This window comes from Callorhinchus milii, unplaced genomic scaffold, assembly GCF_018977255.1.
Source record: "Callorhinchus milii isolate IMCB2004 unplaced genomic scaffold, IMCB_Cmil_1.0 Scaffold3, whole genome shotgun sequence".
Taxonomy (NCBI): Eukaryota; Metazoa; Chordata; class Chondrichthyes; order Chimaeriformes; family Callorhinchidae; genus Callorhinchus; species Callorhinchus milii.
Genome location: NW_024704744.1, coordinates 3,392,662 through 3,409,748, shown reverse-complemented (window position 1 = coordinate 3,409,748; position 17,087 = coordinate 3,392,662). Strand labels below are relative to the sequence as shown.

The following is a 17,087-nucleotide window of genomic DNA, read 5'->3' as shown; positions in this document are numbered from 1 at the left end:
TCAAATAGCAAATGAAAGCAAACAGCCCGGTGTTCTGTTTGCCTGGACAATTACATGGGAAAGTGGCCTAGAGCTCGGAGAAGGGAAGGGGATAACAGACACCTTACAACAAAAACAACGTCAATAAATTGTATTTATACAGCGCCTTTCCTGTTGGGAGGACGGCCCAAGCCGCTGGACAGTCAAGGGGGTTCACCCGAGCTGGGGGCTGGAGTCAAGAGGGATGGAGGGCAAAGGGGAGGGGTGGGGGTGGTGCTAAGATGACCAAAAGCGCAGTCGAAGATGAAGGTCTACAATGACTGACTTTACAGAGGAAAGAGAGTGTAAGTGGACTGCCTGGGGACGGGGTTGGAGGCAGAGCGCTTAAAAGCCATGGAAGGCTTCGTATCCGAGGATGAGGATTTTGAAATCTATCCTCTGGGGGATGGGGAGCCAGTGGAGCCGGGCGAGGATGGGCGTGATAGGGTCATGTATCAAATGCAAGGATTAGGATTATCATTGTGCAGTGCGCAGTCCAGATGTGCTTGTGAGAGGCAGCAAGCATCACAGAGAAATCTAGGTCAGTGTCATCCTGTATAAATGTTCTATACTCAACCCTGGATCTGTGCTGATGACATGTGCAGTAACTTACAGGGAAGCTGTGCTGTGAAAGGTTGGTGCAGCCTATCAGAGGCACAATGGAGTGGAATAATAGGAGATCGAAAAGTCTCAAATTTCGCATGACCTTAGCCTTAACACCAAGATCTTAAAATGTTAGATTGAGCTTAATGGTGGGAAAATTCTGAAATTGATTTGCCTGGGTTCTGATTCCTGGCAGGGCAAAATGTTGGGCAAATTTCCTTACTCCACACGCCTCTGTTTACCTCGCAGTAAGTAGGAGCCCGGTTGTTAGTCTATTAGCGGATTGCTTTTCCTGGGTTAATAATCCTTAAAAAAATGTGTTCACTCGTTCCACGACTGTTTGTGGGACACTGCTGTGCGCAATTGGCTGCCACGTTTCGCCCGCAAACATACAGTCAATACACCTTACAGTCTAGAAGCCGTGAAAAGTGCTATATCAAATGCAAGGATTTTGTTATTATGAACTCCGTACCCCATCACCCCAGTTCTAGCCAGGCTCCCCTAGCTCCCTATCGCCTAATGGATCGATTTCAAGACCATCACACTCGTTTTCAAACCTCTTCATGCCCTGGTACCTCTCTGTGTCTCCGACCTGCTTAGTCCCCATCCCACAACCCAATGTCTCTGCTCGACTGGATACATCCTTTTGTATGTCCTTCGTGCCCTCCCTGCCACCATTGGTGGCCACCCTTTCAGCCACTACGCCCTGAAACTCTGGAACACTCTCCCTCTACCTCTCCGCCTTGCCCCCTCCTTCCCCATCTTCAGGTCGTGGCTGATGACCTTCCTCTTCGACCGTCACCTCCTCCTCCCACAGCAAATGGCTCGGTGTTGTGCCCATCACTGTCAAGCTCTCTGAGACGCTAACCTGTGTGAGGCCCGATGTATAAACGCAAGTTGTTGTTGCTGTTATTCCGCATTGCTTAAAAAGACGGCTGCTGGCTTTGAAATTAAAGGATTCTCCAAAATCCAGCATGGTCTTAAATGGTTTCATTGCTAAGATCTGGTGGAATTTGTGGCGTCTGGGGCTGCGGACGGCTGGTAGGTCAGGAGAGATTGGTGGCCCACACTTGCCATTGTTCACACGCGCTCAGCCGCCTGTTCGTCTGTGCTCCTGCACTCAGTTCGCCTGTACCCAGCTCTCAGTTTGCCTGTGCTCAGCGTTCAAACAACTCGTGTTCAGCAATCTGTGTTTGCTGGCACTGCACTCAGTTCGCCTGTACGCAGTTCGCCTGTACTCGGTACCCAGTTCGCCTGTGCCTTGGTTTCTGTGAAGCGAGTGGTGACGTGTCAGGTGATGTGATAAGGCGCCACATTAGATGTGAGGATTATTATGTTATTATTATTATTAAGCATTCAAAAAGGGAAATGCACATGGAAAGGGTTTGGACATTTACATAAAATTTTTTGCAGCACTCTGGGTGAGAGCAAGGGAGTGGGATTAGTTGTTATTATTGTTGTAATATTATTGTTGTAATCTCTCCGCCCTCCCGCCTCCTATCTCTGCTTGACCCCCCTCCCCCCCCCACCACTGCCTCCCTCTGCTCCAGCCTGGGAATCCTCCGCCGGGCTCATCGTGGCACTCGGCGCTGGCTGTCCAGCAGCAGCCACACCAACTGCCCCATTCCCCACTACCGCTGCAAGCCAGACCCAGATCCCGGGGGCTAACCTCTCCTCCCTCATCCGCAGCCCCTCCCTCCCTGCCAACCACTCCACCACCCCCTCTCATCCCACACATCCCCCTGGCAACTGTCCACTCCGCATTGGTCTTCAAAATGCCCGCTCCATCTCCAACAAGACCCAGGTGGTCAATGAACTCATCCTCGATGAGAACATTGACATCATGGCCCTCACTGAAACCAGGATCACCCCAGGTGACACCTTCCCTCTCATTGAGGCCACACCACCCATCTACCCCTACCACCGTGCCTCAAACCGTCATGGCGGTGGTGTTGCCCTCATATCCAGGGCGTCACTTGCCCTATCCCCCTACTCCACCGGCTCATTCCCCTCTTTCGAACATCTTACCCTCTGCCATCCCTTCCACCTCTCTCTAAAAATCCTCTTACTTTTCCGCTTTCAAAATCCTCCCCTACCTTCATCTCTGACACTTCCACCCTCCTTGATTCCCTCTGCCTCTGCTCCAACTTCCTCATCATCCTAGGCGACTTCAACCTCCACTTCACCCCCTCCTGCTCAACCTCCTCAGACTTCTTCTCTCTTCTCTCCTCTCTCAACTTCTCCCTCCACATCCATTCTGCTACCCACACCCACGGTCACCCGCTCGACCTGGTGATCACCCAGGGCCTCAGCGTCTCGGATGTCACCATCACTGACAAGGCCATCTCTTGACCACCATTTCATCTCCCTCAACTCCCATATCCCTCTCCCCACTGCCTCCAAACCTATCACCATCTTCTATGGCCCGTGGAAGAAGATCTCCCCGCAAACCCTCTCCACTGCTCTGGAGTCCTCTGAACTCCTTGCCCTCTGGCTCACCTCTCGCACCAACCTACTCGCTGCGCTTATTCTTCTCCACAGCTACCTCTCCACCACACTCGACGCCCTTGCCCCCTCACCTTCCGAACTGCCTCCTATTCCCGATCCTCACCCTGGTTCACCAGTCACCTCTGCTCGCTTCCTCCCTTGCCTCCTTCAAGGCCGGTCTCAAGATCCTCTTCTTCGATCGCGCCTTTGGTCGCCCTCCCACCTCTCTGCCTTTCCACACCCCTCCCCTATGCTCGGGTCCTGATCCCTGAGTGTCCAGCGCCTTCGGACATCCTCCCGATGTGAAAGCAGCAAAGTCAAATGTTAGGAGTTGTTAACACAATCCCCTTAATCCTGGAAGTCAAAGACCTGAGGGGTAGAGTAGTCCTAGCTGGACAAGCAGTGGGAAAACTTGCCAGACAGTGTTCCCAATCGCATGCTAAGTGGTTTTGGCTGGTTAGACTCCAGCAGTTACCCCAACGCACACTCTGGGGTCCTCAAGCCTTGGCTCTGTATTTGTTGGTATTAGGGACAGCTGTTTCAAATCGCTGCATGTTAAATTCCTCTCTCCCACCCACCCATTCAGTGTTAGTCTGGCTCACTTATGACTTAGTTGGTTGTACTCTCACCTCTAGCTCCTTTCTTTCTCCCAGTGTCCTGGCTAATGATCCCCCAGATAAAATTAGACATTCACTTCATGGCTGTTTGCATGACATTGATGTGTGCTAATTGGTTGCTGCGTTTGCCTACAAAATGCACAGTCACTACACTGTACCATATATTGCATACCAAGCAATAGAGCGTATGATAAATAATGTTCGTCAATTGTTTCATTGCTGTCCGTCGGGCAGTGATGTGCACAAATTGGCTACCGCTTTCGCTACAAAACACAGTTATGTTTGTGAAGCGCTTTGGGACGTCTTCCTGACGTGAAAGGCGCTATACCGAATGCAAGGATTATTACTAATATTGACGACTTTGGGTTGATGCCTGTGAAGTCCTGAGGTTAGAGCCCTCGCCTCACAAGTGAGAGGACCTGGGTTTGATTCCCAGGCGGGGACAAACTTTAGGCAAATTTCCTTACTCCGCATGCCTCGGTTTACCCAGCAGTAAGTAGGAACGTGGTTGTTAGTCGATTGGCGGATCGCTTTCCAGGGATAATAATCCCTTAAAAAAAAGAAGAATCGGATCACTTAATCCATGACTGTTTGTGGGACACTGCTGTGCCCAATTGGCTGCCGCATTTCACTCACAAAGTACAGTTAATCCACTTGACAGTGTATTCTATGATGTGCTTTAGCCGCCTGAATGACATGATAAGTCACTATATCAAATGCGATGATGATTATTATTAACTAGGTCTCTTGTCTTTGGCCAGGTTATGTGGGTTTGCAATTTGTGCCGCAAACAGCAGGAGATACTGACGAAGTCCGGAGCCTGGTTTATTGCTAGTGGAACGCCCCAGCCCGCTAGCCAGGATGGGGCTCTGAGCGATACCGCGACGGGGGGGAGATCAGACGCTCCCAGAGAGAAGAAGGCCCGGCTACAGGAACGTTCTCGTTCCCAGACTCCGCTCAGCACAGCCACGGTCAACCCAGAGGCTACCCCAGCCGACAAGACCCGCGTGTCGGAGCTCGCTCGCCAGGAGATGGGTTTCGATCAGAAACAGAACCCGGCTCGATCCCGGAGTGAACCCCCCAGAGACAGGTATATACCGCAGACACACATGCACACACACACGTGCACACGTACACATACACACACGCACGCACACACACACACGCGCGCACACCACACACATACTCACACTCAGCACAGGTAATTAACAACAGCTTTCAACCCATACCCCCCAAACACACACACACATACAAACACACATATACACACACACACACAGACACCTCTCCTTATCCTGAATCTGCAGCTTGTGTGTGTCACCTGTAAGGAAAGGCTGGATGCTGCACAGTCTCGGTGATTGTATTCAGCCAGTGAGGTTTGTGATGGGAGCCATAATATTCTGACTCCGCATAACGTGTCTGTGATGGTGCACAGGATTATACACAGGATTGACAGCTCAGTGCAGCTCTGTGCGAGCGCTGTATTGGTCAGAGGTTGTCCTTCGAATGAGACGTTCAACCAATTCCCATCTGCCTGTTCAGGTGAACGTTAAAGATCCCCTTTCGCTCAGCTGGTTCCGGCGCGATTCGAAAAGATAAAAGGATTTCTTCCAGTGTCCTGGCCTACAAACCTTCAAATAAAATTGGTCACTCACTCCATGGCTGTTTGTGGGACACTGCTGTGTGCAAATTGGGTGCTGTGTTCACCTGCACACAAAAAAAGGCCTCTCCTCTTTACAGTGAATCTTCCTGGTGTCTTGTCTTAAAATTGACCATTACAAATCTCAACCCGTGTCCTCTTGGTTTCCCCCATGACTTGGAGTGTCCTATGGACTGGCGTTTACAAAGTGTGGTGGTTAGAATGAGATGTGAGGCTGCCTGTATCTCCAGCGCTGAGAATGATGTAAGCAAACATCCTGATATCACGATCCCTCACAGACTGAATATCCCATCGACTCTTATATAACCAGCCACCTCCGATATTATTATATAAAGCCATGATGAGGGTTAGTGCTGAGATTCCTCCTTGGGATTAAAGGCTGCATACCATCTGCTTCCTGGCCAAGCAATTCTGTGGCAGCGTGTGCGAACTGAATTAACCCGCTGTGTGCCAAGGCTTTACTACTACTGCACTACTACTGCTAAACCTTGCATTTGATATAGCATCTATTCACGTCGTTGAGACGTCTGAAAGTGCCTCACAGGATATATTGTAAAGTGGATTGGCTGTGTGGAGTCCTGTAGCTCAGTGGTTAGAGCACTCGCTTTGCAAGCGAGAGACCTGAGTTCAATTCCAGGCAGAGGGCGAAACCTTGGGCAAGTTTCCTTACTCCACACAGAGCCTAATAATAATCCCTCCAAAACAAAAACAATAATAAATTGGTCATTTTCAATCTACGACTGTTTGTGGGACATTGCTGTGCGCAATTGGCTGCCGCGTTCGCCCACAAATATACAGTCAATTCACTTTACAGTGTGTTCTGTGAAGCGCTTTGGGACGTCCTCCCGACGTGAAAAGCGCTATATCAAATGCAAGGATTATTATTATTATTATTTTGTGGGTGAATCACGGCAGCCAATTGCGCACAGCAGCGTCCCACAAACAGTGACCACAATTTTTTTGTTGTTTTTTGGAGGAATTATTACACCTGAAAAGCGATCCATCAATCGACTGACAACCGGGTTCCTACTTACTGTTAGATAAACAGAGGCGTGTGGCGTAAGGCAACTTGTCTAAGGTTTCGCCCCACTCGGGAATCAAACCCGGGTCCTCTCGCTTGCGAGGCGAGCGCTCTAACCACTACACTACGAACTCCATACCAATCACTAACTATTTTGTTTTCAAACATCTTAAACATGACATTTCTGTGGAAATTATTGCTTCCAATTTAAGGGGAAGCCTGGCTCAGTCAGCAGCACTCTTGCCTTTAATTGAGAAGATTGTGGGCTTAAACCCTACATCAGGACTTTGAACTCATGTAACTCCAGAATGACTCTAAGGGGGAGCACTGAATGGTCAGTGGTGCCATCTTTCAGATGAGACTTTAGACTGTGAGACCCATCTGTGCGGGTTCAGGTGGACATTAACGATCTCAAGAAGGGAAAAGAGAAGGGAATTTCTCCCGGTAGTGTCCTGGCCAATAACACCCTCCCCCTCCCCAGGTAAAATTGGCCATTCACTTTGTTACTGGAGGTTAACCATCTAAAACCGCACAACTTGCCATTGGGAGCACTGTCTGGTAAGCTTTTCACTACTTTTTGAGCTTGGACCACCCCAGCAGTTAGGGCTTTAATTTCTAGGGTTAAAAATTTATTTAATTCGATGGTGAAAGTGCCGGGAATCTTTTCCCCACACCCCTTCGTACCCCTCGCTTCAGTATCCGTCACCCTTTAAACATCACGATTGACTCTGCCTCTACGGCTCTCCTCCGTTTCATGTTCTCTCAACGCTCGTGCCGGGCACGGGAGACCTTGATGTGCATCCGCATCTGCTGCTACTCGGGCTGGGGTTTGACGGGGTAATGGACCAGGTTGGCATTGCTCTTGTAGCGGTTCTGATACTCCTCAGCCTTCCTCTGCCTCTCCTCCCCCTCCTCCCCCTCCCCCTCTTCCCTTCCCTCCAGTTTGGCTTCAATCCCAGACACCCTAAAGCACTCCAAGATGTTATTCAACATGACTGGCATTCTAGTAAATAGTGATTGTGTTTTGTGGGTTTGAGCCCACAAATAGCCACGAGGTGAATCACCAATTTTATTTGGGATCGATTTAAACCTGGATGTCCTGAAAATCGACCGATTTAATATTAATAACTGGGTTCAAAAGTGTAGTCACTGTATCGTAGGTAAGGACACCGGCAAAAACTCTCTTCTTTTAATGGGTAATGCTGTTTGTGTCCACCTAATCAGGCAGGCAGGGGTCTTGGTTTAATGTCTCATGCAAATAATACTAATGATAATAATCCTTGCATTTGATGTAGCCTCTTATCGAGACGTCTCAAAGCGCTTCATGGAATATACTGTAAAGTGTTTTTTTGTGGATGAACTGTGACAGACAATTGCGCACAGCAGCGTCCCACAAACAACCACAGAGGGAGCGACCAATTTTATTTGGGGGATTGTTCAGGTGAACATAGTTGACCAGTGATACCGGGAGAGAGAAACTTCTTTCTCTTTGCCACGGGATCTTTAACGTCCACTTAAACAGGCAGTCGGGACCTCGGTTTAACATCTCACCCAAAGGACGGGTGAGACGATAAAGGTTGTTATTATTGTTATTATCAACATTATTTTTGTTATTATGCCTTTAATACCGTCATCTTGGGATGTGCCTTCAATGTCGTTCCCTCTTTGCAGGAAAAAGAGCACGGCGGTTTCGGAGCAGAATGGCAAGGCTCCGGCAGTGAAGGGTGAGCGCAGGAGGTCCGCCAAGCCCCAGTCACCACACGAGGAGCGATCGCCGGGCGAGCGGGAGCACAGGGAGCGCCGGGAGAGCCGGCGTCTCGAGAAGGGACGTTCCCAGGATTCCCAGGACCCGGGCGGGCGGCCGGTGGAGGGGACGGCAGAGCCGGGGGAGGAGGACGAGGAGAGGCAGAGGAAGGCCGAGGAGTACCAGAACCGCTACAAGAGCGACCCCAACCTGGCCCGCTACCCCGTCAAGCCCCAGCCCGAAGAGCAGCAGATGCGGATGCATGTCAAGGTCTCCCGCGCCCGGCACGAGCGCAGGCACAGCGACGCCTCGCTGCCAAGCACTGAGGTGCCCGATGAGGGACAGGGGCCGGACAACCGGCGGTGGACTCATCCCCCCGAGGCAACCTTGGAGGGGCAGGGCACGGCACCCAGCAGCCCACGCCACCCTCACCCCCACCCCGCCAACCACAGCCCCCCCACCCCTAGGCGCAGCCCGGTGCCCTCCGAGCACTCGGAGACCAGGGGGCAAAATGATGCTCACTGGAGGCAGTGCCACCTGGACCCCAGCTCGGCCGCCGTGCAGCGCGCCAAGCGGGAGAAGAGCGAGACCATGCTCCGCAACGACTCTCTCAGCTCCGACCAGTCGGAGTCAGTGCGGCCCCCGCCCCCCAAGCCGCACAAGACGAAGCGGGCACTGGGCAAGAAGCGGCAGATGTCCGTCAGCAGCTCGGAGGACGAGGGGGCTTCCACCCCGGAGTACACCAGCTGTGAGGACGTGGAGATCGAGAGCGAGAGCGTCAGCGAGAAAGGTGAGCAAAAGATACCTCCCCCTGTCCCCTCTGCACTGCCCCTCTTCTCCCCTTTCCTCTTCCCCCTTTGCCCTTCCCCTCATCTCCCTTCTCCCCTCCATCCTCCCACCTTCTCCCTTTCCTCGTCTCCCTGCTTCCTCCACAAAACTTTCTTCGACCAGGCCTACCCCCACCCTGACCTGCTCTCCACCCCCCTTCTGATCCCAACCCCTAGCTCGGGCCCAAATCCCTCACTCTCCAGCACCTTGGGAATTCCTTCCGGTGTGACAGACGCTATATAAATGTCGTTGTTATTGTTGTGATCCCCCTCTCCCCACTTCCCCCTCTCCCTCTACTCCCTCCTCCACCCTCTCCGCTGTTCCCCCTCTCACCCCTTCCCCCCCCTCCTGCTACTCTCTTTTCTCCCTCTCTTCTCCCTCTCTCCCTTCCCACGCTTTCACCTTCTCCTATTCCCCCTTCCCCCTCTCCCCCCTTCTCACCCTCTTCCCTACCCCTTTATCCCCTCCCTTTGCCCCAACCATAGGACCTACAGCCATTCAGCCCACCATGTGTGTGGCATCTGGTCAAGTGCTCACTACCCATGTGAAGGGTAATGTATAAACACACGGTGTTGTTGCTGTTAGCCATGGTTAGTGCTCTCGCCCTCTGGGTCAGGAGGTTATGGGTTGGAGCCCATTCTCATGCTCTCATGCACGGGGTGGGGGAGTGAGGAAGGGAGCTCTCCTCTTGCTCTCCTCTGTTCTGTTGGGCATTAATGATCTGACTCGCGAAGCTGTTTGAAAAGCAAAGAGATGGAATTCTCAATGACGAACCTGGGCGCCCAAATTGGAGAGCATTTCATTTCCCAGCCCTGCCGTTCCTCGTCTTGACTGACACAAATTAGTCACAGTGTGAGTTTTCACAGAATGTTTACAGCGTAGAAGGAAGCCACTCGATCCATTGTGTCTATGTTAGTGACACCTTTCATCCACTGGACCTCTCTATTCTAATCCCATTTCCCTGCTCTTTCCCCCATTGTGTCTGTGCTAATGCTCGCTCCCCCACTGGAGCCCTCTACTTCCCATTCCCCCATTCCCCTGCTTTTTCCCACATCGTATCAGAATGGATCGATTTCAAACTCTTCACACCTACAAATCACTACACCCCGGCACCTCCCTACCTCTGTAATCTGCTCACACTTCCCCATTTGCTCGGCCCGGCTTGGACCTCCTGCTTGTCCCTCAATCCCTCCGCTCCACCATCGGCAGCCGTGCTTTCAGCCACTACGCCCAGAATATCTGGAACTCCCTGCCTCAATCCCTCCACCTTGCCTCATCCTTGCCTGTCTTCAGATCACAAATAAAGACCTTCCTCTTTGGCTGTGCTAATGATCACTTCCCCACCTCTCCCCTGTCACGCCATTGTTCTGCCTTCCGAGAAGCTGCTTTGCGCGAGGAGCGCTGTGTAAATGCAAGATGCTGTTGTTGTTATGGGCTAAGATTAGGTGGAATTTCAGGCTTCTGGGGCTTCCCTGTGTGGCTCACTAGCACAAATTGTACATTCACCAGATAGCCAGAGGAGGAGTTATTTTCTAAACTCAACAACTAATTGCATTTACACAGCGCTTTTCATGTCAGGAGGACGTCCTGAGGTGCTGGACAGTTAAGGGTTTGTATCCGAGCTGGGGGTTGGAATCAAGAGGGGTGGAGGGTAGGGGGTTAGGGGTTGGAGGGTGGCAGAAGACATGGTACTTAGAGAAAATGCAATGTGTGATGGGCTAACTAGCACAAGCAAGTAGTGCTTATGTTAGTTATCCCAACACAAGTCACTATTTCACTCATGACTACCGTGTAGGTGGGTTTATTCAGCAAATAGGGAGAATTAACAACTTGGGGGTTATTTTTGGTCAGTGAATTGTCTCACACGCGCGGCAACCCATCACTGCGCTTAAGAGTATCCTTACCGAAGCTACGAGTTCCACATACGTATGTCATGGAAAGGCATGGAAATTTTCCTGTGTCCGGAAAGAAATGCGGATTCTTTCGCTCTTCGGAAGAACGCAATCCTGCTCACTGGAAGCAATAGCGACAGGTTGGCGAGAGCCAAGGCTTGGAGTTTAACCAGCTAAAACCGCAGAGCTTACCATTGCAGGACTTGTGTGACAAGATGCAGGGATGAACAGTGCTTTGAGACGCCGTCCAGTATGAAGGGCGCTATATAAATGCAAATATAAATGTTGTAACACAGGGAGTACATTCGCCCACAAAATACAAAGTCAATTCACTTTACAGTATATTCTGTGAAGCGCTTTGAGACGTCTAGAAGACGTGATAAGGCGCAATATCAAATGCAAGGATTATTATTATTACTGTACAGGATGTCCACAAAGTCCTGTTACCCCCATGTTTGTTTTTCCTACAGTGCACTGACCAACAACTGAAACATGTGGCAGAATGATAATTGTATTTAGAAATACTCAATTGCATTCAGTACAAGTGTTTAACTACTTATCTAGACATCCAGAGGATTGGTGTGAGTGAGCTCCATCATTTTCACGGCAGACACTTTATAATATATCCTTTGAAGTGCATTGAGACGTAACAACAACAACAACAAGATTGCATTTATAGAGCGCCTTTCACGTCGGGAGGACGTCCCAAGGGGCTGTACAGTTGGGTCGGGACCCGAGCAAGGGGGAAATGGTCAGGGTGAGGGGAGGGAAGGGAGGGAGCGAGGAGGGGGTAGAGAGTCGAGAGGGGAGCTGAAGGCACGGTCAAAGAGAAAGGTCTTGAGACCGGCCTTGAAGGAGGAAAGGGAGGAGGCGGCGAAGGCACTGGGGGATAGAGTTCCAGAGCCTCGGGGCTGAGAGGCTGAAGGCCCGACCACCGATGGTAGGGCGGTTGGGGCGGGGGATGTGGAGTAGACCGGAGCCAGAGGAATGGAGGGTACGGGCAGGTAGGTAGGGGGATAGTAGGTCAGAGAAGTAGGAGGGAGCGAGGCCGTGAATGGCCTTATAGGCGAGAATGAGGATCTTGATATCGACAACAACGTGATAAGGCGCTATATCAAATTTGTACCATATTGTACCATATTATTATAATTAGAAAGGGTTAGCGAGCGAGTGGCTGAAATACCCTGCTTCTTGAACGAAGCTGGAGTCAATTAAGTTAGATGTCTTTCCATTTCCGTCAATAAATCTGTTGAGGTTGAGCTGTTGGCTCCTCTTTGAGGACTAGCGAAGCAGTTGAATGTTACTCACCCTCATCATTTCCCATAGCTCAAAAGTCAGCATCCCATCCTCTGCCTTCTGGACTAATTAGAGACATTTTTCTTCCAAGTGATTGCAATATCTCTTCCTTAGAGCCACTGGTTCTCGATGTGTTTTGGGTGGAAATGGAAACCACAAGGTTTTATTTTTAGACTGAAAAGAAACAGATTTGTTTCAAAATTCTGTTGCTCCTTCCACTTGACACAACACCTTTTGACGTCCAAACATCTCAAAGCACTCCACCAGTAATTGTTGTCAAGCGACTGTGTATTCTGTAGGTAGCCAGTTTGCACCCAACAACAACTTGTGTTTATATAGTGCCTTTCACCAACCAACCTGCCCTCTCCCTCCACTCAGCAGCCCCCGCCTGCTTCACATCCCCGCCTCGTCCATTGGAGGGCGGGTCTTCAGCCAATCTGCCCCACCCCCTGGAACTCCATCCCGCAATCCCTCCTCCTCGCCCCCTCCCTTACCTCCTTCAAGACCCATCTCAAGACCCTCCTTTTCGATCGTGCCTTTGGTCTCCGTGTTGTTCACGCGGGGCAGGATCACGGAGCACTTGGCCGGGCGGAATCTGACACCGAGCTAGGGGAGAGGGAATGAGGAGGTGACCCAGAAGCACGATCACGGAAGGCACGATTCGAAAGTGTGGAGGGGGCAAAGGTGGAGGGATTGAGGGAAAGAGTTCCAGAGTTTTGGCGTGTAGTGGATCAAGCTATGGCCACCGATGGTGGAGCAGAGGGAACGAGGGACAAAAAGGGGGCTGGAGCCAGCCCAGCGGAGACAGCAAGTTGTGAAGGGGGTGTAAGCAAATTGGATAGGTCTTTGAGATGTCTCAAAGCCCTTCACAGAATATACTGTAAAATAAACTGACTGTATATTTTGTGGGTGAAACACGGCAGCCAATCGCACACAGCAGTGTCACACAAACAGTCGTGGATTGAGTGACGTGACCAAATTATTATTTTTCAGAGGGAGTATTACCCCTGGAAAAGTAATCCACCAATCGACTAACAACCAGGTTCCTACTTACTGTTAGGTAAACCGAGGAGTGTGGAGTAAGGAAGCTTGCCCAATGTTTCACCCTGCCAGGGAACCGAACCCAGGTCCTCTTGCTTGCGAGGCGAGTGCTCTAACTATTGAGCCACAGGATCTACGACTTCATGGCTGTTTCCGGGACAACAACAACAATGCAGTGTGCAAATTGGCTGGTGGGTTTGCCCTCAAAACACAGTCTCTTCCATATTGCATAAAAATTCCTGTGAACCATTTTGGTGATACGATAAGTGCAAGGAGTATTATAATTATGTAGTGTGTGCATAGCTGATAGTGTTCAGATCATTCCCAGTCTCACATGCTTGGTTTTCTGACAGGCCAATGGCGTGTGAGGTATTATCTCTCTGACGTTTAATCTGCTGATTTTTTCCTTCCTGTGAAATATTGAGCAGCCTCCTATGCCTGGGCAGGTTTTTTTTTTAACGTTTCTTCCATCACACGGCTCTGCAGAAGGATAATTTATCTAAACTGCATTGCGAGCTGTTGCAGAGGCGAGTCGATGTGGCACGGACACTGAGTCGGAGGAAATTATAAAAATAATAATAATCCCTGCATTTGATATAGTGCCTTGTCATGACGTTGAGATGTCTCAAAGTGCTTCACTGAATATCCTTTGTGGGCGACATGCGGCAGCCGGCAGTGTCCCACAAACAGTCGTGGATTGAGTGACCACATTTTTTTTAAGGGATTACTACCCCCGGGAAAGTGATCTACTCATGGACTATTAACCGGGTTCCTACTTAATGCTAGGTAAAAAGAGGTGTGTGGAGTAAGGAAACTTGGCTAAGGTCTCTCCCCACCCGGGAATTGAACCCGAGCCCTCTCGCTTGCGAGGCAATTGTACAAACTATAATAATAATAATAATCCTTGCATTTGATATAGCGCTTTTCACATTTCCTGGACATCTCAAAGCGCTGAATATACCGTAAAGTGAATTGACTGTATATTTGTGAGCGAAACGCGGAAGCCAATCACGCACAGCAGTGTCCCACAAATAGTCGTGGATTGAAGTGACCAATTTGTTATTGCTTTTTTTCTTGAGGGATTATTATCAGACGTGTGGAGTAAGGAAACTTACCCAAGGGTTTGCCCTGCTGGGAATCGAACCCAGGTCTCTTGCTTGCGAAGCAAGTGCTCTGAACCACTGAGCTACAGGACTCCACAACAGGATGTTATCAGGGATGAGTGAATCATATCATAGTCCTACAGCACAGAAGGAGGCCATTCGACCCATCATGCCTGTGCCAGCTCTTGGAAAGAGCTATCCAATCAATCCCAGTTAGTGGTTATGGTTATCAAGAAAGATTGGACAGGTTGGAGTTTTTCTCTCCTGGATTGAGATGATTGGGAGGGGACCTGATTGAAGCATTAGATTGTGAAAGGATTCGGTAAGATTGACGTTAATATACTGTTTCTACTTTGTGAATTCCATTCAACGAGTCCAAAACAAGAGGGCATAAATATAACAGTCAATTCATTTTAAAGTATCATAGAATCATAAAATTCTACAGCACAGAAGGAGGCCATTCAAACCATCATGTCTGTGCCGGCTCTTTGAAAAGAGCTATCCAAATCAATCACACTTCTCCGCTCTCTCACCATAGCCCTGCAACCTTGTCCTCCCCAAATAATTATCTACTTCTCTCTTAAAAGTTGTTATTGAATCGGCTTCCACCAGCCTTTCAGGCAATGCATTCCAGATCCCAACAACTCGCCGTGTGAAAATATTTCTCATCACCTATATTCTGTATATTCTGTGAAGCGATTTGAGAAGCGTAGAAGACATGATAAGGCACTGTATCAAATGCAAGGGTTCACTATTATGTTATTGTGGTCTAATGTACAATAGTTTTTATGCAGTTAATGTAATAATCAATGATAATAATAATAATACTCCTTGCATTTGATATAACGCCATTAATGGTGAAACGTCTCAAGATGCTTCACAGGTAATTGCTCTAAAGTGAAGTGCCTGTATTTCTAGACAGACATAGCAGCCAATTTGCACACAGGAAGGTCCCACGAACAACCAGAAGGTGAAGTACCAATTTAGCTGAGAGATAGTGGGAGAACCTCCCTTACTCTTTTCATTAACATCCACCTGAACCTGGCAAACGAGAACTCGGTTTAACATCTCATCGGAAGGACGGCAACTCCGACAATTCGACAATCCCCCAGCATTGCACAGGAGTGTCAGTCGTGCATTTGAGTCTGGGGGCTTGAACCCGCTAACTGCTGACTCAGGCGAGAGTCAACAATCAATGTTGTTTTGTGGGTAGAGGGAGGATTGGCGAGGACGCCATTTGAAGCTCCCTTCTTTTTTTCTCTCTGATCTGCTCACACCCCACGTCTCAACCCACCGCCTTCGCTCAGCTGGAACAGGTCTGCTGCACGTCCCTCGTCCCCTCTGCTCCACCATCGGCGGCCGTGTTTCAGCCGCTACGCCCCAAACCTCTGGAACTGCTTGCCTCAAGCCCTCCGTCTTGCCCCCTTTTTGCCCGTCTTCAAAACACGCCTAAAGATTTTCTTCTACCGCCATTATCTCCCCTTTCCAGCTTAGCATCAAACCGCGGCTCCATTAAGTGCTCCAAGACGCTACCTGCGTGAAGGGCGAAATTGTTGTTGTAGTACTGTGGAATTTTTAACACTCACCTGAACAGACAGAGACCTCCGAAACACAACACCACTGACAATATAATAAGAATAATAATCCTTGCATCACGTCATTGAAACGTCTCAAAGCGCTTCACAGGATATACTGTAAATTAGATTGACTGTACTTTGTAGGTGAAACGCGGCAGCCAATCACGCACAGTAATGTCCCGTAAACAGTCGTGGTTCGAGTGACCAAATTATTATGTTTTTTTTGGAAGGATTATTACCCCCCCCCCCCGGAAACGATCCACCAATTGACCAACAACCGCGTTCCTACTTACAGGGCAAGCAAACCTGCCTCCGGTTTGCCCCACCCGTCAGAACCCTCCCTTTCCACCCCCACACCCCCAGCACTACACTGGCAGTTTAGCCGAGATCAACACCCCCCACAATGTTATTAGCAAGTGGACAAATAGCTGAGTTTTTAACTTGCTGTGTGGGTGTGTGTGTGGGTGTGTGTGTGTGGGGGGGGGGTGAGGGGGGGGAAGCTAGGTGATGTGTAATCTATTATCTTTCTGCTGGGAAATACACCATTAAATGGTCATAATAAGATCAGCAACCGTATCGATTGGAACGATGCCTGAGGCAGAGCAGACTGTATGTTTTTTATTTACAGTATATATATATTTACAGTAATATATATATATTAAACGCCCAGCTTGTAGCTATATGAATTGCCTCTGTGTGATGGGCTGCGGTACAGAGGGAATTTACATTTCGCTTGTGAGATAGTTAAAGGCAGGACTAGTCAGATCATTACTCTCTCTCTCTCTCTCTCTCTCGCCCAGTGTCGGAGGCAGTTAGCAGCGGGGTGTGTGTGTGTGTGTTGCTGTGATAATCAATAATTGCAGTGCTCTGCAGAGATTTCATTCGGACGACCAGAGTGTTTCGCGTGTTGTTTGCCGGGTGGGATTTCAGTGGTGGAGTAAATATCCCTGGCTCCCGGAGAAGCTATTTTGGCTTCGGCTCCGGTGACTTGGGACTGTGAAAGCCGAGGAATCAGCTTCCTATCTGCTGGTCGTACACGGACTCCGAGACTTGTAATCCAGGGCGGCGAGAATGTTTTCTGGCTTCCTGCAGCTTCTCTTTAACACTCTGCACTTGGGGTCAGGTAAAAAGCGAGAGACAGTGGGTGCGAGTCGGAGGGATGCGATGCGTTTTAATGATGTGGTGGGGGAGAGGCGGGTG

The 17,087-nt window shown here is 49.7% G+C and overlaps 1 protein-coding gene across 1 annotated transcript in view; it reads left to right on the top strand.

Moving 5' to 3' along the window:
* The window catches only part of LOC103185594 (regulating synaptic membrane exocytosis protein 1), a 229,299-nt gene that overhangs the window by 113,042 nt on the left and 99,170 nt on the right, over positions 1–17,087 (top strand). The window contains exons 4-5 of the mRNA XM_042332866.1: positions 4,487–4,815; positions 8,078–8,940. Coding sequence (XP_042188800.1) covers positions 4,487–4,815; positions 8,078–8,940 — 1,192 coding nt within the window. The remainder of the gene's footprint in view (positions 1–4,486; positions 4,816–8,077; positions 8,941–17,087) is intronic.